At 34.3% G+C, this 26,025-nt stretch overlaps 4 protein-coding genes across 4 annotated transcripts; 3 read left to right on the forward strand and 1 right to left on the reverse strand.

Annotated features, from left to right (window-relative positions):
- Positions 1 to 213: 213 nt before the first annotated feature.
- Positions 214 to 8,908, reverse strand: LOC139089147 (peptide transporter family 1-like). Its single transcript, XM_070638588.1, has 5 exons — positions 8,695 to 8,908; positions 2,801 to 2,879; positions 2,586 to 2,727; positions 1,751 to 2,195; positions 214 to 1,677 (listed from the first exon to the last, which is right to left on the reverse strand). The coding sequence occupies exons 1-5, from the start codon at positions 8,728 to 8,730 to the stop codon at positions 298 to 300; spliced, it is 2,082 nt and encodes a 693-aa protein (XP_070494689.1). The 5' UTR covers positions 8,731 to 8,908; the 3' UTR covers positions 214 to 297.
- A 3,329-nt stretch (positions 8,909 to 12,237) lies between these two features.
- LOC139089113 (solute carrier family 35 member B1 homolog) lies at positions 12,238 to 15,312 on the forward strand. The gene is made up of 4 exons (XM_070638549.1): positions 12,238 to 12,467; positions 12,576 to 12,665; positions 12,733 to 12,876; positions 13,763 to 15,312. Exons 1-4 carry the CDS (start codon positions 12,353 to 12,355, stop codon positions 15,046 to 15,048), a joined length of 1,635 nt encoding a protein of 544 aa, XP_070494650.1. The 5' UTR covers positions 12,238 to 12,352; the 3' UTR covers positions 15,049 to 15,312.
- Positions 15,313 to 16,591: 1,279 nt separating this feature from the next.
- Positions 16,592 to 19,404, forward strand: LOC139089149 (solute carrier family 35 member B1 homolog). Its single transcript, XM_070638591.1, has 3 exons — positions 16,592 to 17,051; positions 17,117 to 17,260; positions 18,457 to 19,404. The coding sequence occupies exons 1-3, from the start codon at positions 16,856 to 16,858 to the stop codon at positions 19,230 to 19,232; spliced, it is 1,116 nt and encodes a 371-aa protein (XP_070494692.1). The 5' UTR covers positions 16,592 to 16,855; the 3' UTR covers positions 19,233 to 19,404.
- Positions 19,405 to 21,781: 2,377 nt separating this feature from the next.
- Positions 21,782 to 25,692, forward strand: LOC139089098 (peptide transporter family 1-like). The gene is made up of 6 exons (XM_070638532.1): positions 21,782 to 21,914; positions 22,428 to 22,671; positions 23,148 to 23,613; positions 23,781 to 24,839; positions 24,905 to 25,031; positions 25,437 to 25,692. The coding sequence occupies exons 1-6, from the start codon at positions 21,884 to 21,886 to the stop codon at positions 25,634 to 25,636; spliced, it is 2,127 nt and encodes a 708-aa protein (XP_070494633.1). The 5' UTR covers positions 21,782 to 21,883; the 3' UTR covers positions 25,637 to 25,692.
- The last annotated feature ends 333 nt before the right edge of the window (positions 25,693 to 26,025 follow it).

Consider the following 26,025-nt stretch of genomic DNA (forward strand, 5'->3'; position numbering starts at 1 on the left):
CAAGGGCAACAATAACATCATTCTAGATTTTCCACTTAAAAATTTGTCAAATATTTCAAAAATTTATTACAGTTCTAGTTGATTTATGCATAAAAAATCACATTTGCTTGTCATTCTCCATATACTACATGCATTATCAGCAAATGTGATTAAAACTGCATGCATCATCTATCATCACGTGCATAGAGATTATCTCATCATTGAATCAGCATATTAAGTCACAAAATTTTAAAAAATACTTTATTTTCCTTAAATTAATTTCAATTTTTTACAAAAATCCTTAAATAAAGTTACAGCTTAATCTTCTTGAAATGCATTATTTGTAAAAGTCTTTTTTGTATCCTCAATTTGAATTCCATTCTCAGCTTCATCACTCTTTGTTGTATTATTTACATATTTATATCGCATTGCCAATAGTGCAAATATTGCCATATCCACAAACATCATCACAGCAAATAGGAAAAATTCGTAGGCTTGTGAGTCAAAAATCTTAGCTTTCGCAATAATCACAACAATGACATTTCCAAGTGCTACAGTCAAAAGCCATGAAGCTTGAAGTAACGATTTCATATTCACCGGTGCTTGTGAGTATGCAAACTCGAGTCCAGTGACTGAGAACATGACTTCACCAGCTGTCATAATTACATATTGTGGCACCAGCCACAGCATATGAATTGTATTTGGTGTCGTAATTTCATGAAGTTTGAGTTCAGCACTTCCGCTGGATGAGTTGCTGAGTACGACTGTATAGACACCGCCAAGAAAAACTTCAATATTTGAAATTTTAATGTCATCGGCAAAAATTGTGTATTTTTCAGGTACAACCTCAAACTGCTCGATTGAATCATTTGGAATCGATGTGGCAGTCTCGCCATTTAGGAACACAAATCGAATCTCATTGACTGAATTTAAATTTGATAGGACACGGACGTATGGATTTCCACTCTTTGACTTGTCGACTTTGTCAGCAAAACTTTTAATTTTGGGCTGATTTCTATCTCCATAAATGAAGAAACTGTCTGAATGTCCAGCTGTGATGTTGAGATCTGCATTATATGATTCACAGTTGGGTGTTAAAGTGGTAAGAACTGCCAATTTTTTGGATATAAGACTAGCATCTTGTGAGTATTTAAATAGACCTAAATTATGCAATTGATTCTGTCCAGCAGTTTCAGTAAAATTTTGTAGCTCATATGTACATGGAAGTCCATTAAATATTCTCATTTGTGATTCATTTGCATCTGGGAAAACTGGATATGTGCTTTCAAGCTTCAACTCAACAAATCCGGAGACCAAGAATGCAATTCCAGCTAGAATTCCACCAGCAGCAAGTCTCTGTAGAGGCCTTTTTAGTCCACATGCTGACAGCACTGGATAAATTGCACAGTCAAAAAGTGGAATGAAAACAAGAATCAGCAATGGATTAATAAGTTGCATCTGGTCTGGCTTAATTTCCGTAAATCCAATATCACCATTCATTCGTGTTGCTTGAAATGTCCATCGAGATCCCTGCTGGTCAAATAATGCCCAAAACAGCGGAAGTGGCAGGAAAAGAAGTAAAATTTTCAACACAGACTTAACATCACTAATCATTTGTTTGCTGTACTTTGGCTCTGCATAGTCTAACCAGTGGGAAACGTCTCGCTGTGTTTGTTTCGACTTTTCGGATATTGCGTGCTGTGTGATTTGATTGGGGTGAGAAAATTAGAATTAGTTAGGATGAAGGTTAAGAAGCAATAAAGGAACTTACAAATATACATTTTGTGACTTCCACAATGACATTCCCGGTTGGCTTCTTAACAATATATTTAGACTTTCCAGCCACAAAGATGAATATTGACACAACCATTAAAGCACCAGGAACACTAAAGGCCAACGAAAAGCAACTAAGTTCACCAAAACAATGAACATCATTACGAAGTACAGGCATTAAGTACGTTGATATCAATGACCCGGCATTAATGGAGAAATAAAAAAGCGAGAAAAATGTCGCGAGTTGTTTAGCCTGTTCGGGTATCTTAAACTGATCGCCTCCAAATGCTGCAACACAAGGTTTTATTCCACCACTGCCGATGCCAATCAATAAAAGTCCAATTACTGTCATTGACTGCGCTGGGAGATTTAATGTTGGTATTGCACCGACTGCTATCATACAGCTTCCGATTGCGTAAACACATGACAGGTACAATATTGTTCTGTGAAATATTTAAAGCTTTAAAATTTTGACTTTTTTTGTGTTTCCTTTTGGGGCTGTTCACTTATTACGTAACACGAAAAATCGATTTTTTGATTCCATTTCTCCACACTCTCGAGCAGAACAGAATCCTCTCATTTCTTAACAGGCAATGAGACCACTTTTAGGTACCGTAGAGGACTTTCTGTAGTTCTTCGAAGTCGACTTGACTCGACTTGACTTCGAGCTCATGGTACACATAGAAGCATGCTCTTTTGCTTGTTAAGACATAGAGCGCTACGTAATAAGTGAACGTCCCTTTTTGAAATTCCCAAATTTTGCTCTCATTTTCTACAAATGCTGAATTGACAGCAGCAAGCCCAGAAAATGCAAAACAAACATCGTCACTTACCGAAACTTTCCCAAATAGCTGTCGGCAATTATTGCACCCATAATGGGAAAGAAGTACACCAGACTTGTGAAGATGTGAAAGAGTACAGTTGCTGTGTTGTCATTGTAGCCGAGTTTAATTGTCATGTAGAGCACAAGAATTGCTATTGAAATATTAAAAAGAAATTAGTGAATGTTCATGCACTCATTTAATGATGTCCAAAAATTTATACTTACTTCGCATTCCATAATAGTTAAATCTTTCGCAGAACTCATTACTGACGATGAAGGCAATTGATTTTGGATATTTTAATGGCTGTAAGTAGATGTGGGTAATGAAAATTGATAATTATTATATGGCTGTATGTAATAACTGGGGAATATAGTTATAAATTATTTTTATTTCTGATTTTAAAGCGCAGTTTGAAAAGTGAAAGCATAATTGCATATGCAGCTAGGTTGATGATATATTGATGCATTTCTATTCAATTGTGGCAATTGAATTGCCAATTGAATCTACCTTGTATACATAAGAAGATTTAATTGAATATGTAGACTTTAGACCTTAGTAAAGAGATTTGAATATTCATTAGACATGATATCGGAAGTTTTTGAATTTATTAGACGGAATTCGCGTTTGACATTCGTAGCTGATTAGGCACTCGATCAGGCATTTAATGTGAATATATCAAGAGTCAGAATCCAACTTTGTTGCGATTATTGATAAATGTCAAGAAATATTGACTTGGATAAGGAATTTTCCGAATGGTAAGGTGTGCAACTTCTTTTGGCCATCATATTGAGCAATATATGGACATCACAGTGTCATCAATGTTCCTTCATATTATATGGACATTTTGCTGTTAACACGACGACATCCCGCAAGCACAATGTGACGATCGCATGTTCAACTTAAAATTGGGTCGAAATCAGCTGTCGCAGTTACGTCTGTGCGTCTTACGGTTATTATCGTAATATCGCAGTATTCTAGCGAACACGTTGTACTGTTCGGGTATAGTACTACCTAATAGATTAAGTTGTGCCGCTCCGGATGCCTTTCAAGTTTTAAAAATTATACAAAACCACAGCTACTGCATTTTGAACACCCAATCTACTCAAATCTCAATTTCTTTTTCTACCTATTACTTGTAACAACCTGGCTACTTATTTATGTTTACATAACCACATCAAAAAAAAAAAACTCAAATTAAACGCATGTAAATTAATATGATAATATTTTCGACAACAAATCCACATGATTCACATAGTTCGCTTACATCCATTAATTTAATAGCTACATAAACTTATAACTTTTTTTTACTTTCAATGCCAATAATATTTGTTATATAATTGCAATTACTAATAACTTGGATAAAGTGGAAATAAAATGTCAATGAATCGTGATCAGATTTGCAAAAAAAAAAAAGCTTCATTTCAGCCTTCGAAGTGTTTAGTAGTTTTGTGCATCACTGATAATAAATCTTATTTTATAGACAGTGTCAATTGCGTACACTTCCATATTTGTAGAATGTCTCTTTGTTAATTGGTATTTATTTATCAAGATTATAGGCGATGAGAGGTGTTGATGCAGGTCATGGTGGGATATTGAATGTCGAATCTGAATTATGTCTTTATCGTTTATTAAAATTGATTCCTCAAGGGTTGTTTTTGACGAGACTGTGTGGCAAGGTTATAGCTACGTTACCATGTTGACGCCAAAATGTTAAAATTATTCTCAATCGTAATACTTCTAATGCTCTAGAGCTATGTTGATAAAATTTTTTGGTTACGGCACACCTTGGAGGTAAACAACAGCTGAAACTTCATACGCCATGAGACTCATGACTTACTACTTAATCCTTTTCGTCAAAGGCTCGAACTGTCTTTTGATAACTCCGGTAAGTTACTAATTCCCAGCAGTTTTGCATCATTACTCACACGGTGATCTGATGGCATTACCAATAAATGACGTGGCACTAATGCCGCTGCACACAGTTCAGACAACACTACTGTAGAGTGACAACTCCACTTCTCCACAAGATAGCCCTAATGGAATTCGAAGTCATGCTCTCTAGATTAAATATCAAGTGCTCTTAATAGGGTTATTCCCTACTGAGCTACCGGAAATTTTTTAGGGAGTGTGGTATAAGGCACACTTAAAACTTCCTCTCTATTCAGTGCTTATTGCACAACTGTTATCGTACCACACCACAAAAGCCATAAAGCTTTTGACGGTCGAACTATAAACAAAGAAGACGTCACTCAATCTCCAAAAATATCGCAACAAACCAAAGTTTATTTACGTCTCAATGATCTAATAATATCCACAAACTATAAAATTCAAATTTAATCCAACACGTCCCGTCTATCATTAACCAAATAACCCAAAACAAAGCTGCACATTTAAAATGCAAATAAAACTTATCGTCTCATTCGAATCAATATTATGTCTGTCTATTGCATCACATTCAGCCAGCAAGTGAAAGACTTAAACTTTCACCAAAAAAAAAAGTCAACTTAATTTCTGATTTTATGGTACGAATAATAAAAATTATGGTAATGAGTAGCCATAGGAATTGAAAATGCAGAGTAGGAAATGCTTACCAAAAAGCAATTTGATTGTAATTTAGCAGCAAAATTCAACGACTATATATCGACCTAATTTATTGCAGCTAATTCGACACCGTTTAACAAAGTCATTGGCTTATTACTATCGGAAATTTCTTTTTGATACTTTGTGACCATAATGTATCAGTATGTTGATTTACTTTGTTTGTATACAAATATTTGTGTATATTTTGATAATATTGAGTTTGAAAATGTCATTATAGTCTATTCTAAAGATAGATTAAGAGTTAGGTAAGAAGTTGGGGTTGTTAAGTGTTAAAGCTTGTTGGTTTTTAGTAGGCCGGATAGAGTTGTGCAATATTTATTTGTTGCTTGACTATTTCTGAGAATCTAGTATGAACAGAACGCTTGTTTACTTTTTACATGATACTCTACTTCTTAGAGGGGAAGGTGGCATTACGTAATAAGTGAACTGTCACTAAGCGCAATTAATATGGAAATATATCAACTCTTAATGGATGCTATCAGCTGTCAGGGATGCTTATACGGTGAAACGAGTTAATTGGACAGATTCCGATGGTCTTGACAATGACCAACCTCTCACAGAAGATCATTAAACAAGGTTTTTAAGTATGACCCTGAATATGACTCTATAAATGTCAACAGAGTGGGTGGTCAAGGATCTTATGGAAAGAAACTGTCGATCATGACAATATTGCACTCAAAATCTAGAATTGGCAAGTGGTAGCCGGCGATAAAGCTACTTTTAGGCGTCATCTATGGAAGGTCAGCGACCTAACATACAAAGAGCATCCTCTAAGTATACACACTGTTATGAGCATGCTCAATTGTATGAAAAAGCATGCTTTGAGTGCTCATTAATGTAAACATGCTCTTTGTATGTTAGGATCTATACGGCCTGCGAAGTAAGCAAAAGCCTTAAAATGAATATGTACTACGCATTTCGTAGTAATCAACAGGAGAATGACCTCACATTGTAAAATCCCAAGCAACTTGTGAGATCCAAATGTTCCTGTTTGAATTAGCATAATTTATGATGTTTATCTATTTATTCAAATTTTTGCATACCATATTCAGCATGTTATTTTTAGAGTATTATCAAAAAATTTGAATGCCGACAATATGTCTATGACTTTTATCCAGCTGATACGAAATTTATGCAGAAAATTTGAAATGTTATAAATAAAGCTTTTTATGATTATATTCGCATTATATGGTCAAGATAACCTTGTATCGCTTTAGATCAGTGGTGAGCAACCAGTGTGCACTCTAGTGTAGCTTACCACCAAGGTGTCCAGCGGAAAATTAAAGGTTGTCCACCACTGTTTCAAATACACAATCATATGGAATTCAGATTGATATTTGGCATGGATTTAATGGATCAGAATACCTTCGAAGAAGCACACAATTAACCTTCTTTTAAGTTTGGCGAAAATGACTTTCATATAAATTTGCATAACAGCTACTTTTGGATTTGTTGTGATTAAGAACTTAGCTTTAAATATCAAATTTCAAGGAAGGTAAAAGCGTGGGTTATCAATAATGACGGACATTGAGCTTCACATTTAAATGAGCATGCTCAATTTTGAGAGCAAACTCATGGGCATAATCCATGTTTGTTCGGACAAGCTGCATAAATTCATACGAACGGACACTTTCAAGGTTATTCTCAAAAACCACAATTCGCATCTTCTAAGAATATTAAAATATTCATTTACTAGTGCCTATATGCGCACTTAATTTGAGACTTTGGGTCTCAAAAAATCCCCATAGCTTTAAACATTTGCATATCATTGCAGGGGAAACTCGTCCAATTGAACTTTAGAATGTTCAAATCGTGTCAAAATTTGCAAATTGATAATTGAAGTTGTTAAACAAGTTTATTAGTATCTTCATAGATCATCATTAAAAATACTAATCATGTACTAATCAAGTTAGTCATGGCATTTAAGATATTGCACGAGGTAAACAAGACATTAAAAATCACATGTTATATTTATGAACGTCTGAATGAACTTTTCTGTGTGCTTTGATACAAATGAAGTGTACAACAATTATATCTGGTGTAATTCCGTATGAGTTCTCTGTAATCTATGGAAATTTTGTTTAAATAATTAGTCATGCATGTTGAATGACTTCATATTTAAATACACAAAAATCTTACTTTTCGTGGAAATTTGTCATCTCTAAGTAAATTCTTTTCGTTTGTATCATTAGACTTATCTGCGTGTAATCAAATTTAAATATTTATTAGGAAGCAGAAGTGATGCGGTGCAGAACAAAGAATTTATTTCACAAAAATTAACAAGAGTCATCTAAAATCTTATTTAGAGACCTGTAACTGTTTGTTACATAGTTGGGGAATTTTTAGGGCACAAATTAAGTTTTCTTCGAACTCCAGAAGGGAAAATCCCAAATCAAATTACAGAACTTGTCGCACAGTTGTATTTGTCGAGACACTGATAAATATTATGAATGTTATGTCAAGACAATAAAAACTACCGAAAATACTATACATCGAGTTGATAATTTTACTTTGATCGGCTGTCTGAGTGGCTTGATGAGGCATGAGAACTCAACAATCAAACGTCCAATTGAACAAGGGTTTGCATCATTAGCTCTTTTTATCACGTTAGCTTCCAGAAATTGGTAGCAAAAGAACAGTCTCTTAATTCTAAAATTATTATAGAAAAATTTGCAATAATATTCCAAAAACCTTCGAAAACTTCCTCTCGTTATCAAAAGTTAGAAACTTTTTTTGACCGTTATTTTTCATAAAATTTATTTGCGTTTTAAACTTTTTGTTCGTTTAAAATTTTAAGCAATGAATCCTAAACTAAATTTGAATTCAATTCTCACTCTCTCATGTAACGCTCTTTGTCGCTCTTAGGGACGCGTTATGTAATAAGAAGATAGCATTGTATTGATTAGATAGTCCCGAGTAGAACAACTGCGATTAGTCTCTTATTTGCTCTTAAAACTTGCATTCTTGGAACGTACTAGATATGTAAGTTCCATTAGGAAGCATCATACTGCTTAAAAAGTCCCGAGTGGAACAGGCTGCGATTAGTCGAAAACTTAATCAAATTCTGATTACTAGGCAATAATGCGCTTAAATTCCCCCGATAACGCGACAACCTTCAATATTTTTCTAAATTTTTATTCACAAATTTTATGGGGGCAAATAAAAATAATTTTGTTTATATTTTTTCATGTCATAATAATTTGCACTTGAGCGTAAATCTCGTAAAAATTAAATCACTGTATTTGTTTACTTTTGTCATTAATTCCACAATTACTCTTTTAAACAATTGTTACTTCTATTCATCACCTGCATATTGTTTATGTGTTAACACGAACAACTTTCATTTAATTTGTAGCTGTAAAACTGCGCAGTAATTAGATATTAATACAAAATCAAGTACAACATCAATGAATCTTCCGCACGATGCAGCACCAATTAATTTTTTCAATTTCTCATTTGCTGCATTTTTCATCAGAAAAAAAATTTTCTCATTGACCAATTTTAGCTAATTATTCACCTCAATTGAGCCACCTTTTCCATTCCGATCTTGCATTTTCACTTATTTTTATTATTTTTGTCACTTCCACTAAAGAAAGGAATTCCTTTATTTTTTGTAATTATTCAGTAATGAACCGCGAATAATAAAACTTTGTGACTTATTGTGCCTTATTTTTTTTTTCACTTGATTCCTCAAAAACTCAACCGACAACACCTGCAACTGATCGAGGACTGAGCTAGCTGAATAGTTTCGGTAAAGTCAACAATAATATTTACAAAATAGAGGAGAGAAAACAATTGAGAGCCGATCAGCACGTTGAGTTTGATAACTGAGAGTAACTCTCATCAACATGCTGGCATATAATCAATGAACTCACAAGTTTAATACGTATTTCTTTCATTATTATTATTATTTAGACGCCAGCATATTGGAATGAGAGAGTAATGAATTATTTTTGAATGAGTTGCCTTTGTGATTATTTTGTACGATTTTTATTGAGAATTTGATGGATTTGAAAGTTTCTGCACTTTACAATAACATTAATAGCATTACCCCGAATGACACAAACTAAGAAGGCTACTCCATGAAGCTCTTTAGACTCCACCGAAAGCTCTTTTATTAACACACTCAAGCCTCCTCCGTATTACATCCACATGGCTGCTAAATAGGGACGGCTCCATGACAGAACCTTCTTCGTTTGCGTTGCTCGGGTAAGTTTATCAATTAGGGAAAAATCGAAATTTTTTACAGACCTATGGTTATTGACACAATAAGCCTTATACCCTGGAAAGCACACGACATAGAAATGCCAAAAAAAATCCAGACCCAAGACAACTAAGCCTGCCTAGTGTGTCAATCTCTTCGAGAGATGCATGGTGTACCACCAGACAGGCCTACTCTGACCTGAGACCGGATTTTAGCGAATCTGGGCTTGAACCAGAATCATTCTGATCCAAAGCCAGATTTTCAGCATTTTCTACAGTGTTCCTCTTGGGTAGGTTGGCACACCTAAAACGCAAGAGATTCAGGCTCACTACATGAGTAGCTTATTCAGAGGACGATGACCCCCAAAACATTTCTCACTCCTTAAAGAACTTTTGACTACACCCTCTAACTTGCACATAAACATTATAAAATTATGAACAATATCTCCTTAAGGGTATGCCATAACCATAATCATATCATCATGTGCATTAATTGCATTTGATCCAATTCATCAAATGAAAACAAATCAGAGCTGAAAAATATTGTTTAAATGCATGAAAATTGTTAACATTGCAACATAATTAATTGCCCTTATTCAACAATAATGAGCAAGTGATGAACGCGAGCATGATAATGTTCTCTATTTTATACTACAACGGAAGTGCTAAACATTAAAAATAATGTCATTTTTGTGATGTGAAGTTATCGATAAGCGTGGAATAATTTTCGCTCTTTTCAGAGAGACAATTTAAAATTGGGTCACATTCTGCGCAATTATTACGAATATAGACAAAATAAAGTCTGGATTTCTGAATGTAATAAATCAAAATAATTTTAATTAAGGCTAATAAACTGTGAATGTCCAAAAATTGATTTAATTTACATCAAAATTAAATCTGTTCTAATTTTTTAACACAAAACTTGTTCTTGATATTTAGATATAGATTAATTAAATCACATAAATCATCAATTAATTTAAATTCATACCCGAGTGACACAATCATCATCACCAATTGGAAGCCGTCTCCATGTGGGTGTCAAATGTTACCTAAATGTGTATGCCAAGTGGATGCCATGTGGCATGTCAAGTGGCTGTCAAGTGGCTGTCATGTGACTGTCATGTGGTATGTCAAGTGGCTGCCATGTGGCATGTCAAGTGGCTGCGATGTGGCATGTCAAGTGGCTGCCATGTGGCATATAAAGTGACTATCATGTGGCATGTCAAGTGACTGTCATCCGGCATGTCAAATGGCTGCCATGTGGCATGTCAAGTTTCATGTTAAGTGGCTGTCGTGTGGCTTCCATGTGCATGCCAAGTGGTTTCGATGAATATGCCAAGTGACTACCATGGACATGAAAAGAGGATTCTATATGCATGCCTAGTGGCTTTCATGTAGATGGCAATTGACTGACGTGTACATGCCTTTTGGCATCCTCATAGAACCGTCTTCCATTTTAATAACGGAGCCTTCATCATTTGCTTCGCCCGGGATATTTGATCGATTCGGTGATTTTTTATTTCCAAAGCGAAAAACGCATGTTCATCTTTGATCAGCTGCTCTGTTAGAGCATTGAAGTCTTTTGCGTTTCTCTTTGTCGCTGACTTGCAGAAATACATTGATTTAGGAGAAAAATTGATTACGAAATTTTAGATGCAAATATTTGTTTAACTATAAGTCATTCCTCCTACCGTTTCATCCGCGTAGATACGTTTCTCTCATTTATTTTTAAATACAGGTGAATTACTGAATATATGCTTACATACAATCAATTGAAAACACAAAATGTGATCGGAATTTAAATAATTTTATCATTATTTATTTGTGTGTTACTGTCTTGTGCATGTGTGAAGTCACTTAATGAGTTAATAAGCGTAATTTAGAGTTAGCATGTTTGGTTGTAATTTGTACTGTATGGCGTAAGCATATTGAAATATTTTTGATTAAAGATCAAAATGTAACATGTGGTGTCGTTTGGTTATTACGTAGTGCTAAAGAGGAGGGAGGTTGGGTTTTGGTATGTTTTATGGAATGTGTCATGTTGCATGGAGTTTAGTCATTTGGTTCAAAAATGCCCATTTGTTGAGTTACATTTAAATCAAATAATCCCTAGTGGCACAACAATAATTGTTAGAATAAGAGCAGTTAAGAACCGCTTTGTCGGATTCTATTTTAAAGTAACAGTAGTCATGGGATCACATACATATTCTGAAAATGGAAGGGGGGTTGAAAGCAGCCACCATTCAGACTTGAATTTGTGGAATTTTTGACTATTTGATATGCTTTTATTGCATTTTTGAAGATTCCTGAATAACATAAGTCGATTAATTGATCCAAAATCCGACACCAGGGTCGCGCCAGACTAAGACTTGCTTTTCGATCGTTTAACAGTTGGTTGCTATTCTAGATTATCACCGGTGTGACACTGGATTGATGATGGTTGTAAATCGAATTCAACACCACAACATCCTGATGCCGTATTTTTGATCGAGTAACAGACGAGCGCTTTTCGGCGACTATATTCTAGTCTAAGCTATAGTCTCATTTCATTTTCAAACCAGAATCAACACACCATACAGTCAAAAGCACATAAAAATGCGCCCAATTCATTCTTTAAATCACAAAATTCATTTTTATTTGTTTTGATAATTACGTTCACTATAGCACATCCATTTAACACGACGAGTAAGCAAATCAATTTCAGTAAAGAGTACGAAAAGAGTTGATTAACACGTGCTCACTGCTAAACAGCCTCATCAAATTTACTTTCATTTTCTCTCTCTTTTTCTGCTCTTTTTTTGTGACTCGTCAAGCAGCTTCTTCTCTCAAAAAGTCAATATTGTATTTATTGTTTTGGTATTTTAACAAGATTCACCAATTCTCAAACAAAAAAATATTAGAGACTGCAGTCAGTTTATATTTTGACTTCACGTAGAACAAAAGGAGGAACAAGTTTATTAACAGCCATAATCATGCTGTTACGTCAACAAAGAATTAAATTGATTACTTTAGCAGTAATTATTTTGTTCTGTTATTCATTAACTGCAATTTTTCAAGAGAAAGTGTTGAGACAGCCGTACGGGGAAGGTAGGGTAACTGAAGCATAATTGACCATAGTCCACGATGGTGAAATTGGTCATGCTCAGCTTTATCAGCATACTAGAGTTTAAAATAAATTTTGATTCCATTTTTCAGAGACTCTAGGCAAAGGAAATGGCGAAAAATTCAAATTTGAATTTGCATTTTTAGCAGTTCAATGTATTATCTTCGCATGTGTAGCAAAAGGTATGTCATCAAATATGCAAGTTCCATTCTAAATATATTTTAAATATTTTTTTTTTGCTTATTTCAGGTGTCATAACTGTACGAAAAGAGAAGACAAATGAAACGCCGCAAAGATACTTTTGCATTATTGCAGTATTTTATGTTCTGGCAAAGGTTACGTCGTATAGATCCCTAAGATATGTTCCATATCCAACATCAGTTGTCGGCAAATGTAAGCAAATTTTATGTTACGAGACATGGTTAATTTCAGAGCTCGAAGTTGACACTTGACTTGAAACTCGACTTGAAACTCAACTTTACACTCGACTTGACACTCGACTTGACACTCGACTTGAAACTCAAGTTGACACTCGATTTGACACTAGACCTGAAACTCGAATTGAAACTTGACTTGAAGTTCGACTTGACACACGACTTGACACTCAACTTGAAACTCGACTTGACATTCAACTTGAAACTCGACTTGACACTCGACTTGAAACTCGACTTGACACTCAACTTGAAACTCGACATGACACTAGATTTGACACTCAACTTGACACTAGACTTGACACTCAACTTGACACTCGAGTTGAAACTCGATTTGACACTCAACTTGACACTAGACTTGACACTCAACTTGACACTCGAGTTGAAACTCAACTTGACACTCGACACTCGACTCGACACTCGACTTGACATTCGACTTAAAACTCGACTTGAAACTCGACTTAACACTAGAATTGACACTTAACTTGACACTCGACTTGAGACACTCGAACTCTGGTTGATCCCTAACAGACAATGAATGTACTCACTTGATTAAGCGTACTCATGACTAAACTCAATCAGTAAAATTGAGCATGTTCCTTGTCTGTTCGAGGAAAAAGTTCAAAAACTTGGAAAAACCAGTTGACCAGTTTATAAATCAACATTTTAATTGAAAGTAAATTTCAAACTCAAATTCAAACTTCCAATTCTCAAACAAATCTGATTTGATATCACTGACCTTGTTTCATACTAGACACAATACTAGATATACATAGTAAAATCTACATTTTATGCTTAAATCTATTTAAATTCTGATTATAAAAAATTCTTCTTATCTTCTTTTATAGCTGCAAAACCAATTCCAGTTATGCTACTCGGCGTATTGATAGGCCGTAAGACATACACAATGTACAAATACATCTTCGTAACGATTGTCGTCATTGGCGTTGCTCTCTTCACGTTCAAAACGAAATACGATAAAAAAGACGGAGAAGATCCAATTCTTGGAATTATATTTATTGGCGTTAGTCTCTTGATGGATGGATTTTTGGGGGCATTTGAAGATCGTATGAGATCCGTAAAGAAACCAACACCATTAAATTTAATGTTTTATTTAAACAGCTGGAACTCATTGTACGCAATTGCATATCTAGCTACAACAAATGAAGGTGTTGAATTTGTTCAATTTTGTTATCGACATCCAATTGTGATACGTGATCTTAGTGTCGTGGTTTTCTTTGGTATATTTGGACAATTTTGCATAACATCAATGATATCATATTATGGTGCATTACCATTAAGCATAACGACAACCATTCGTAAATTTGTGACTGTACTGCTCTCTGTTATGATCTTTAATAATGTATTGACAACACGGCAATGGGTTGCTGCATCGATTATATTTATTGCGCTATTTCTTGATGGACATTTTAGTAGAAAAGGGAAGAAGAAGAGTAAAGAAGTGATTGAAGAAGTTACAGATGGTAAGGAACACATTGAGAACGGTGGTGAAATAATAAAACGAAAAATGGATAGTGAGAAAACTGGAATTGACAATATTGAGAAGTGTGAGAAAATAAGTGAGCAAAATCAGCAGCAGACAAATCCTAATCGACGTAGAAAAGTCAGAGTTTCATTTGAAGGTGACATGCTTGATATATTGGATGAAATAAATTATGGATTTGAAGATAGTGATGAGGATTCGACAAAAAATAGTGTTGATGCTTCCAAGGAGCAGAAAAACGAAAAAACAGTGAAAAATCAGGAAATTGCTAAGGAAAATGATGGAAAGAATAAAGAAGAAGATGGCAAGGAATGTAAAGCAACTGAAGATGAAAAGAATAGTCCAACAGCACCTAACGAGGTGGAAAATAAGCTTGTTCCAAATGATAGTGAAGTTTCAAGTCAACAAAGCCCAACAGACAGTGATCAGACTATAAATAATATTGAAAAACCAAAACTATATCCAGATCTAGAGAAGGAAGTCTCTGACATAGACAGCAACAGTCTCAAAGTCTCAGATCAAATAGTGCCAGACAGTAATGAGACAGTAGAGCATGTGAATAAAGAAAATTGTCCCACAGAAAATTCAACTGAGATTATAAATGATTCTAGTGATGACACAAAATTGTAAATATTAAGATTTTGTATGTAAAAATTACTTTGTAAGCCATATTATTGAACTATTCTGAAAGTTTTGCATGTAAGCATTCAAATTTATTATTTAAAAAAATTGTTGACAAATAAATTTTTTATACAAGCTACAAAAATAGAGAGAATTTGTGAGAGAAATTGAGAGAATTTTTTCCACTACATATGCAGAAAAACATGATCAGCACGTGGTTGAATTTCACCACAAGTGAAGCGTGACTGTTATTTGTGTGCTGGAAAAAAAGTACTGAGCAATATCAAAATTGTACCTAATTAAATTTTATATATTATTATTATCAATCGATATTGTGTTTATTTGTTGTTTGTGCTTAAATCCGATTGAAATTCTGAAAAAAATATTTTCAGTCCTGGGATTGAATATGGACCTACAAAGGGAAAAATTTCTCATCCTGAAAAATTTCATGAAAACAATGAGCAATAATTGAATATTTATAAAAAAAATAAACTTTTTAGAGCATTTTAGTCAGTGTTGGGTAATCTACGAGCCGCGACAGGGGAGTGACTACACAGATATTTTTAAGGAAGGCAGCTCAAAAATTTTAATTTAAAATTTCCTTAAGATTTTAAGAAATACAGGATTCAAAGATGTATTTTTGGCTGAGCCCCCTAAAGCTCCCCTTCCTTGGTTACGCCCCTGTGCCACAGCACCATGGTGTGATGTAAAAAATCTCAGGCATGGTGCCAAATTTTTTTTGAGCTAAGTTGTCCCGCGGACATTTTAGGGTTTTATCGAGAGACAACAAAAAGCAAGATAAGTAAACCGGTGATCCGGCAAATAAACTGTATACAATATTTAGCAGATAACTAACCCTTCCTTATTCTGGCGTGAATTAATCATTAAGCTGAGCCTCATCTCACCAAATTCAAGATAATTATTGAGGTTACGGAAGCTAGCTGACATGAAATTCTTTCGGTTTTCTAGAATGAAATCATAATAAAAATTACATCATTAAAATGTCGCTGATGCTTTTCTTGATCTTTGTAAATATTAATTTATCTGATAAATCTTTGAAACAAATATTTTTATTATCAGTAGAATGATTCACTAGAAAATCACCATAAAAAATTCCATTTGTAAAGATAAGCCACGCAAAAGTTGAGATTTATTAAGAGGAGAAGTCCATTCACTTATTATTACGTTACCGCAGTGGTTGGCCACCTTTTTTTGGCACGGAACAATGTGGTGAAAATACAGATTGCAGACAAACTTTCTCGCTGTCGGGACCGAGATTTCGAGAAAGCATAAAGACCACTGAGTTACAGAATAACGAACTTTTTTTAAAAATGAACAATGGAATTCGTCTATATTCCACCCCTCCCCATTCACATATTAAGTGAACGATCCTCTGTTTGCTATTTTTTAAGCTTCACGATTTCCTAGTTCCGCAAGATATAAACGGCACAAGATGGAACGAGATGGAAAAATCCAGTCCCATCCCCGGTATCGCGAAAGCCTTTAATCTCCTACAATCACAAATATTTAAAGCTGCATTATCTAATTCTAAGCATCAAAACTGCAAGGATTTAAAATTATTTAAGAGACTTTGAGACAATGAATACCCCACATAGAACTTAATTTCATCTTCTCAATCAGGATTACTCTCATTTTAGAGAATCGAATCAAAAACGGAATAAGATTTAAATGCGACCTTATTACTCTTATCAGTCAGTCATAGAGTAGATTTCAAATGAGACAGAAGCTGAGAAGATTTTTCTTAAATTAAATTAAAAAACTTGCAGCTTTACAAAAAATAATAAATTAATTAAAAATGTTAGAATTACACAGAAAAATAAAATTAGTAAAAATATCAATTGGTATAATTGTATCGCACATAATAATGGGAATATTTCAGGAACGAATTATGAAACAGCCATACATAAATTCTGATGGAATTTCTTCACAATTTTCACTTCCATTCGCGTATGTCGGTGTACAGTGTTTTGTATATACATTTATTGCAGTAGGTCAGTAGGAAATAAAAAAATTGACAGCCGTGGATTAATTAAACTTGAAATTTTCTAATAAACAGGAACTAAGCTTATCTATGATCGTGAGAAAAATGAAACACCTCAAAAATATTTTGCAATGCCAGCGATATTTTTTGTTCTTGCTCCAGTGTTCTCTAATATGGCCCTCAAATGGGTCTCGTATCCAACACAAGTGATTGGAAAAGGTGAGAATATTGTTAAGTGATGTGTTTTGTGCTGTTTTGTTCCAATTTGCTGTACTAGAGAGTATAACTTCTAATGACTTTAATGAGTTTTAATCAAGATGAGATAGAAAATATGACAACTTTTTTATTGAGGAAATTTGAATAAGTTTAAGGTGCTTTTTGTTAAAATTCAAAAATAAATTCGTGAAAATTCAGCTAAGAAAATTGTATTGTTATAATTAAATGGTTGTAGTTGATTAAGAAGAAATTTCAAAAATTTAGGAAGCCTATTCGAGCGACACAAATGAAAAAGACTCAGTCACGGATCCTCCAACTATCCAAAACCGTTTAAATTTAGTGAAATCTTTTTAACAAGCTTTAAACTGCTTGCTAAAACTAACTCTTAAAATCTCTGATGATCGGCATCCAACCTCAAGGCGTAACCCATTCGGTGTTAACAACTCTATTCGTGTTTAAGCCTTAAAGGTTTTCTTCATGAAAATCCAAAGCAAATTTAAAGACTTTTCTTAAAAAGTGGGCAGTTTTGATCATCAACCCTTCCCCGTCCTCCCTGAATATACTCCTGCATGGCAAAGACCTTTAATTTGTGTTGATTTCTTACAACATCAACTGTCATTTTCCACTTACTCGTTTAGGAATTATCAATATAAATTCCAATTTTTGCATTAGAATGCATAATTAAGCACTACATTGTTGCATGGACACTAACCATAAATCAAACTAAGTCAAATGTTGTTTTAAAACGTCAAAATAATAAAGAGGAAAAATTAGCTCAAGTTGTTAAAAAATTAGCAATTAGGCACTAATTAAATTATCACAAAAATTACAGCCAATTAAAAAATTCTATCTTTGGTTCTTTGAGTAAGGGGGCCGTTAACGTTTTAAAAGAGTAGAAACAGGGGTAAATTCCGAGGATTCCATTGTTCAACTGGGCTAGAAGTCGACTCGGATTTTATATGAAAATTTATGGAATTTCATATCCACCGTTCACACATTGATCGTCATTGAAAATTGCAGAATTTGAACAATTTTTCCATTCATCGTTTACATACATATGTAGAGGGTGGAAGGGTTCTATTGGCCCCCATAAAAATGTCAGAAAATTGCGCGATTTTTACAATTTTACAATTTATTGAATGAGTGTCTAAGCCTTGAGCAACCTTGAAAATAACTAAATATTAATTTATTCCATTTAGCATCAAAACCAATCATCGTAATGATTCTTGGTGTCCTAATTGGACGTAAATCATATCGAGCACAAAAATATGTATCTGTGATATTCATCATATTTGGAGTCATCATGTTCTCATTTAAACCAAATTCTGAGGAATCAAATAATGAAAATCTACTCTATGGCAATTCTCTAATTGGACTAAGTCTTTTAATGGATGGATTTTTAGGTGCCTTACAAGATCGTATGCGATCAATATCAAAGCCAACGACATTGAATCTCATGTTGTTCATGAACGCGTGGAGTTCTCTCTATCTCATATTTCCCCTTATCATCACAAATGAGGGAATTGACTTCATTTATTTCTGTCTCACACATCCTAAAATAATTATCGATTTATCAGTTACTGTTACTGTCGGCACAATTGGACAATTCTTTATAGCACAAATGATATCAAATTTTGGCGCGCTGCCACTCAGTCTCGTGATGACAGTGAGAAAATTTTTGACTGTATTTTTATCAGTCATAATATTTGGAAATGAATTAAGTATTATACAGTGGATAGCAGCAGGCATCATATTTATTGCTTTAGTCGGTGACTCAATGTTTCGTGGAAAGTCATCGGAATCAAATGAAAGTCTTCAAGAGACTTTAGAGACTGAAAATGATGACGACACAAATAAATCAAATTTAAAATCAGTAATAATTCATAAGCATGACTTGATTGAGTCTATAAAGGCTATTGATGCAGATAATAATGCTGTTTTAGAAAAATCAAAATGTAATGACTCTACTAAGTAACAGTTAATAATGATTAGGTAGAAGCACAAAACTTTAGGAAATTTTATAGACTGACTTATTCAGGCGGTGAACAGGCGGTGTTCTCAATAATTTTTAAAATATTTTAAAATGTAAACTGATGATCTGCTACTTTATAATATAATAAATCAAAATAAATTATTGATTATATTGACAGCTTGCTTACTATGAAAATTAATTTATAGCATCTGTGTCTTTATTTCAGTGATTTGTTGTATTCAAGGGTTTATCTCCACTAGTGATACAAGTGTAGAAGACAAGGCACAAATGAAGCTAATTCTACTGTCAAGCTTCATATTAGTCTCAATTCATCGACACAAATGAGGAAGTCTACATTAAGGAGCTTTGAAGGCTCCGCTAATGCTCTTTCTTAAGCATAAGTAGAAGCCAACTTCATGTGGATGTCATATGGTAGCTTTCTTCATTTGTATCGCTCAAATTCGTAACAAAATAAGCTATTCTAATTAAAATTTTGACCAATAGTCTTAAATTCAAACTATACATATAAAGAACGCTGCGCCACGGCTAAGACGAAGTCTATTTAGGGCTCGGATACAGCTGGTTTGATTGGCAAGCTTTATTTGAGACTTAAAAGGTCCGTGGTCGACTCAAATGAGCATAATTCTATTGACAAGTTTAATTTGAATCTTAAAAACTCTTCGATTGTCTCAAAAAAAGTTAATTCCTTTAACAACCTCTATCTGAGTCTTGCAACCTTCGTGACAAAGCATTCTTTATATGTGTGGCTCGGGAACTTAAAGTCGCGACATCAACAAAAGTTCCTCAACCTCAGTTCCTCAACCTCAGTTCCTCAAAAATCAGATTTAAATCTAAGAACATACAAACTTTTTGTTATCGTTATCATTGTGTATACATGTTGCGGATATCATCGGGGATATCAAAACTTGATAATTAATAGACTGTCATAAAGCGATTAGAAAAAGATTTTTCTGCGTTGTTGACAGTAATATTTGATAAGATAACGAAAGGATAGAATATTGTACTCAAATTTTTGCAAAAAGACAATCATACTGCCAGATAAGATAGTGAACAGGTGAGCATTGACTGATTTTTTGTTTTGGGTTTGTTTTTGTTTTTTTGTTTGGAATTGACATATATACTTTCTAGCGCACAGTGATTTAATTAGAATACCTAAAATATGATGAGTTTGCAAAAAATTATAGACGTAAATAGTCTTTGCGTTATCTATCCAATACAGGCAATGTTGCGATCAATGTGTTATTGTATATTAAATCTAGATACAGTAAAGTCTACTGAGGGCACTTTATCGTACATATGAGGAGCTTGGGATACTTAAAAAGGCTTTTCATCTGACTCTGTTGCTGAGTCTGAGAGCACTCAAAATTTTTCAATGTCCTACACGAGCGCAATAGATTTTAAAATTCGTCGAAACTAGTATAGAAGCATATGTGATTAGACGAACTAAGCGCAGTTTTTTAATGTCTCATCATTTTTAAAATCAGATAAATTATACTCATAATAATAAGATCTCCCGAACATCCAGTCACATTGTGTCCTTTATTATAAGATCAGAAACCAGTGAAATTCAAGACACATTATGTCCATAATAATAACATCCAGTTGATATTTAGAATGAAATTATACAAATCAGTTAATTTAACGGTTTTTTTGGGATTCAGACTATAACGGCTTAGTTAAACAGTTTTGAAATTCAAACTCATTTACTAATCCAATATCAATGATGTATCCACTACAAACAGAAAATTTAATATAACTAAGCAATGGTAATGAATTTCAAAAAACCAAAAATTTTTGGCACCTCTACAAATTAGCAGTTATCAAATGCAAAAAACTCAAAAGATCTAAGTGCATCCTCCGCGGAGTTTTTGTCTTTTTAGCCAGCCAGCCAATCAAAGCGCACCTTAATCCGCAATACTTCCGAAGAAAAATACGTTAAAAATATAGAGTAAATAAGAAAATTTAGGAATTATTAATTGAGTGACTTATAAGATTAGAAAAAGATTTTGTTTCATTGTTGACAACATTGCTGATAAGATAATGAAAGGTAAGATTTTTGATAATTCGCAATTACACAATGCTAGTGTCCGATAAGATAAACTAGTGCTGAAAAATTAAGTCCAATTTATATTGGCATGAAATTTGTGAATTATTAAAGCTCAGGAACGCTATTAATGATCATCGAGGGCTTATGCTCATCCTTTTAGTTCTCTTATGAACTGCAAGCTTTACTAAAATTTACCCAATTGCTGGCTTTAAAATTTGAAATTTTTAATCCTTTTAGGAAATTGCAGCTAATAATTAAATCATGAACAATCTAAATAATGAGCAATCTATAGCTTCATACAGGGCTTTAGAGCACCCTCCATTTAACTCAAAACGCTTGCTTTTAGTCGCGTCGCATATAACAAATTATTATAAAGCTCCGATCAATCAAAAGTTCTTAATCTTTCCTAATGACAAATTAATATATTTAGTATACAGGCTCAATGCCTCAAAATTTCTTAAATTAATATAAATGTACGTGAATTTTACACTTACTTCTTCAGTCTAGTTTTATTTTGTGGCTGGGTTAGACTGGAAGTGATACAAAGGAAAGTGCAGTGCTAGTGAATGAAAAATAATTCATAAAAATGTCAGAAACGGAAGCAAAAAAGGATGACAGTAAGATTCTGTTCCAAAAAAGTGAAATTAAGTTCTTAAGATTAGCTCAATTGTCCATTAAAATGAGGATTTTTAAAAAATTCCTTAAAATGAGCTAATATCTGTGAAATAATAGAAGTGGCAGTGGTTGTCCTGTGTGACATAATTGAAGAAGGCTCTATCAGGAGCTTTTAAGGCTCAGCTGAAGCTCTTTTATCAATACCAAATGGATATTGTCTTCGTGTGACGTACAAGTGACTTGCACCGAGACACTTCCGTTAATAGAAGAGCTTTTTCGAAGCTTTGAAAGCTCCATGGCAGAACCTTCTTCAATTGTATCACTCGAGGTGTTCACAAATGACGTCCAATAAAACATGGATTAGCTTAAAAGCATTGTTCAGTGTTCATACAAAGTTCATTCAGTGTCAGACTCTTATTACTTGCTTATTACCCTAAGTTTTAGACGTCTATAGTGAAATGTCCTAAAAAAAATCCTAAAATATTGAAATAAGAGCTCTAATATATCAATTATAGATGCAACTGATGCAGGAAATCCAGAACCAGTTGAACCAAAATTGAAATATCCACGTTCAATTCCTTTCATCATTTCAAATGAATTCTGTGAACGTTTCAACTTTTATGGTATGAAAACTATCTTGGTACTCTTCTTGACCAGGAAGTTGATGTATGATGATGACACATCAACTATGATCTACCACGTATTCAATATGCTGGTTTATTTCACTTGCATTTTTGGAGCTATTATTGCTGACAGTTGGTGAGTTTTTGGATGGATTTGTGGGGAAATTAGTGATGGATTTAGTTTCAAAAATGTGGCTAATTCAAAGAACTTATTGAAACTAGGGACTGCAGTGTTGGCAGGACTTTGGAAGTTCGGTTTCCAAAAAGCCTACACTATGGAGTCGCCTCCAATGGAGTCCAAATTTCACTGGAGAGACTCCAAAGGAAGTGACTTTTTTGAAGTCTCTTCAGTAGTGTAGTGTAGAGTGAACTCCGTGGAGTCCGAATGAAGTGCACATTTGAGTCCTGCCAACTCTGTTTGACCAACAAAATCCACTGAATATTGATCAAATGAGTACTTTTGCCCCATGAAGCTTTAGTCGCATTATTTTCATATCGTTCGTCTAGAGCAATTAATAAAACATTTTTTGAAAGATTGATTATCTAAATCCTGCAATGTTATGATGTAATGATACGGTTATCTACATTAATCAATCAATAATGCTATTTCAGGTGGGGTAAATTCAACACAATTGTCTGGCTTTCACTCGTCTATGTTGCTGGAAGTATCACAATGGCTATTAGTGCCATTGACCCATGGTTGGAATTAGATGCAGCGAGAGGATTGACAATTCTTGGATTATGTCTAATTGCCCTTGGTAGTGGTGGTATTAAGCCATGTGTTGCTGCTTTCGGTGGTGAACAATTCAAAATGCCAGAACAAGCCAAGCAGCTTGCAACCTTCTTCTCATTGTTCTACTTCTCAATTAACGCCGGTTCCTTGCTTTCAACATCCATCACACCAATTTTAAGAGAGGATGTACAATGCTTTGGAATGGATGATTGCTTCCCATTGGCTTTTGGTGTTCCAGCTATTCTTATGGTTGCTGCTGTTTTGTTCTTCATTGCTGGAAAGTTCCTGTACACAATTTTACCAAATCAAGGAAATATGTTAGTCAAAGTATCCAAATGTATCTCAGTAAGTAGCTTGTATTCGAATGTTGTCTAAGCTTTATTGTGTCTAAGCACAACCAAAGCTGCACACGACTTGTGATTTATGGTATTGCCTCGACACTCAGTTTCCACAGCACTTCCGAATCCCAAAGCATATAATAATTAATCAATTAACTTACATCTCATTTCTAGAACGCAATCAGTGTAAGGAAAGTAGAAAAAGCAACAAGTCCAAGAGAGCACTGGCTTGATTATGGTGAAGCAAAGTTTGGCCGAAAACTTGTCCTCGAAACAAAAATCCTTCTCAACGTCCTTGTCCTGTACTTACCACTTCCATTCTTCTGGGCACTTTTTGATCAACAAGGTTCAAGATGGACTTTCCAAGCTACACGTATGGATGGTGATTTGGGATTCTATGTACTTAAACCTGATCAAATGCAAGTCATCAATCCATTGCTTATTCTCGTTTTCATTCCACTTTATGAAGTTGCATTCTATCCATTGCTTAATCTTATTGGAATCCGTCGACCACTTCAGAAATTAACACTTGGTGGAATTTTTGCTGGAATTGCTTTTGTTATGTCAGCTATTGTTGAGATTAATCTTGAGAAGACTTATGCTGTATTACCACAATATGGAAGTTCACAGTTGAGACTTTACAACGGAAGAAATTGTGACTATGTCCTTACCACAAACATTCCTGATCATACAACAATTGATTTAAAATCAATGGAAATGTACGAAAATTTGAACGTTCCTGTCAGTCATGGTCTTCAAAGCTATACATATACCGTGTCATCCACAAATTGTCCAAATGATCGAAATTCAGGAATCTTTCCATTGCATGAAAGAACAGCTTCAAGTTTCTTCTTTACTGGAATCAACGCTTTAGAAGTTGAAATGTTTGAGGATAATCCTGAAAAATCAAGACGTGGATGGCCATTTATTACAGTTTTAGCTAATTTACGATCAGATACATCAAGAGTTAGACTTATTGAGAATGGAAATGTCCGATACAATGAATTAGGAAACTTTACAGAACAAGTTGACATTCCAGCTGGTTGGTACAATACCTTCGTAGATGACATAGAACTTGATTCAAACAAGGAGCTTAGACTTGGTGGTGTTTACACAGTAATCGTCTCACAAGCAGCAGCGACGCCACAATCAAAACTTTTCATTATAACTCAACCTAATTCTATGAATATGATGTGGCTTATACCTCAATATGTCGTCATGACTTTGGGAGAAGTAAGTTCTTCTAATTAATTTTAATACCATGAATACTTTATGAATGATTAATCTTCTTTTTCTAGGTTATGTTCTCTGTTACCGGTTTAGAGTTTTCATTCACTCAAGCTCCAGTTAGTATGAAGAGTGTAATTCAAGGATGTTGGTTGCTGACAGTTGCCTTTGGAAACTTGATTGTCGTCATTATCACAGGTAAGATTATCTAAATGTCTAGTGGATGATTTCAAAGGTGGTGAAACGGTATGGGATGGTATAGGTACACTACTAGTACGGTGCAATTGTACACCTGGTATGGCAATGTGTTATATTAGTACCGTACCAAAAATGAACTGATGGTACAGTAAGATGATACGATGGTAGTTTTGGTGCAATAACGATGCAGTACTTTGTCCTACCAGGTGTACGACTGTGCCGTGCCAATGTTGAACCAACTTGTGCCTTTACCGTACCGTTCTACTACCAAAAAAATCAGCCCTGGCGTTTACACAGTTTCATCCGGATGGAAATTTGTATCAAATGCTTGGGATTTTCCCAAAAACAGTAACTTTCAAGACTTCTAATTAATTACTTTACCTTCTTATTATTTACTCAAAATAGGTGCTAAATTCTTTGAATCACAAACCTACGAGTTTTTCTTATTCGCCGGATTGATGTTCTTGGACATGATTGTGTTTACATGGCTTGCTATCCGTTACAAAGAAATTCCATTGGATCTTTTGAAGGACATTGAAGATGAAGAAAATGCGGAAGAGAAACCATCAGCTTTAGAATTTAAGTCAGAAGAAAAGGATCAGTAAATGTAAATTTGATTAAATAAAGTTATCTGAATGTTTAATTTAAAAAAAATATAAAATTTGAGAAATTTATTCATATTTAATTACAAGTAACTAAGTGGTTCTGATTCGAAAAGCACACGGCTATAGGAAACTAGGGCAACATGCTAGTGTGATTATGGTCTAGTATCAGGTTTGACGAAATCTTACTTCAGGATGATCTGAGCCTGACTTATAGCTTTTTCAGTATCGTATGACTTTCGGATGAACTTACGGCAAACATTTTCCTTTGTGGAGCTTTGATATCTTCAACAATCCATTGCAAATTTGGTGGAATCTTTGTGTTCAGTCCAGTCTTGTTTAACTAATCTTGCTTTCATTTTACAAGTTGATAACGGAAATGGTCAGTTATA

The sequence above is a fragment of the Chironomus tepperi genome, unplaced genomic scaffold (genome assembly GCF_022539635.2).
Source record: "Chironomus tepperi strain 1889 unplaced genomic scaffold, CSIRO-AGI_Ctep_v1 contig_175, whole genome shotgun sequence".
In the NCBI taxonomy this organism is placed as follows: domain Eukaryota; kingdom Metazoa; phylum Arthropoda; class Insecta; order Diptera; family Chironomidae; genus Chironomus; species Chironomus tepperi.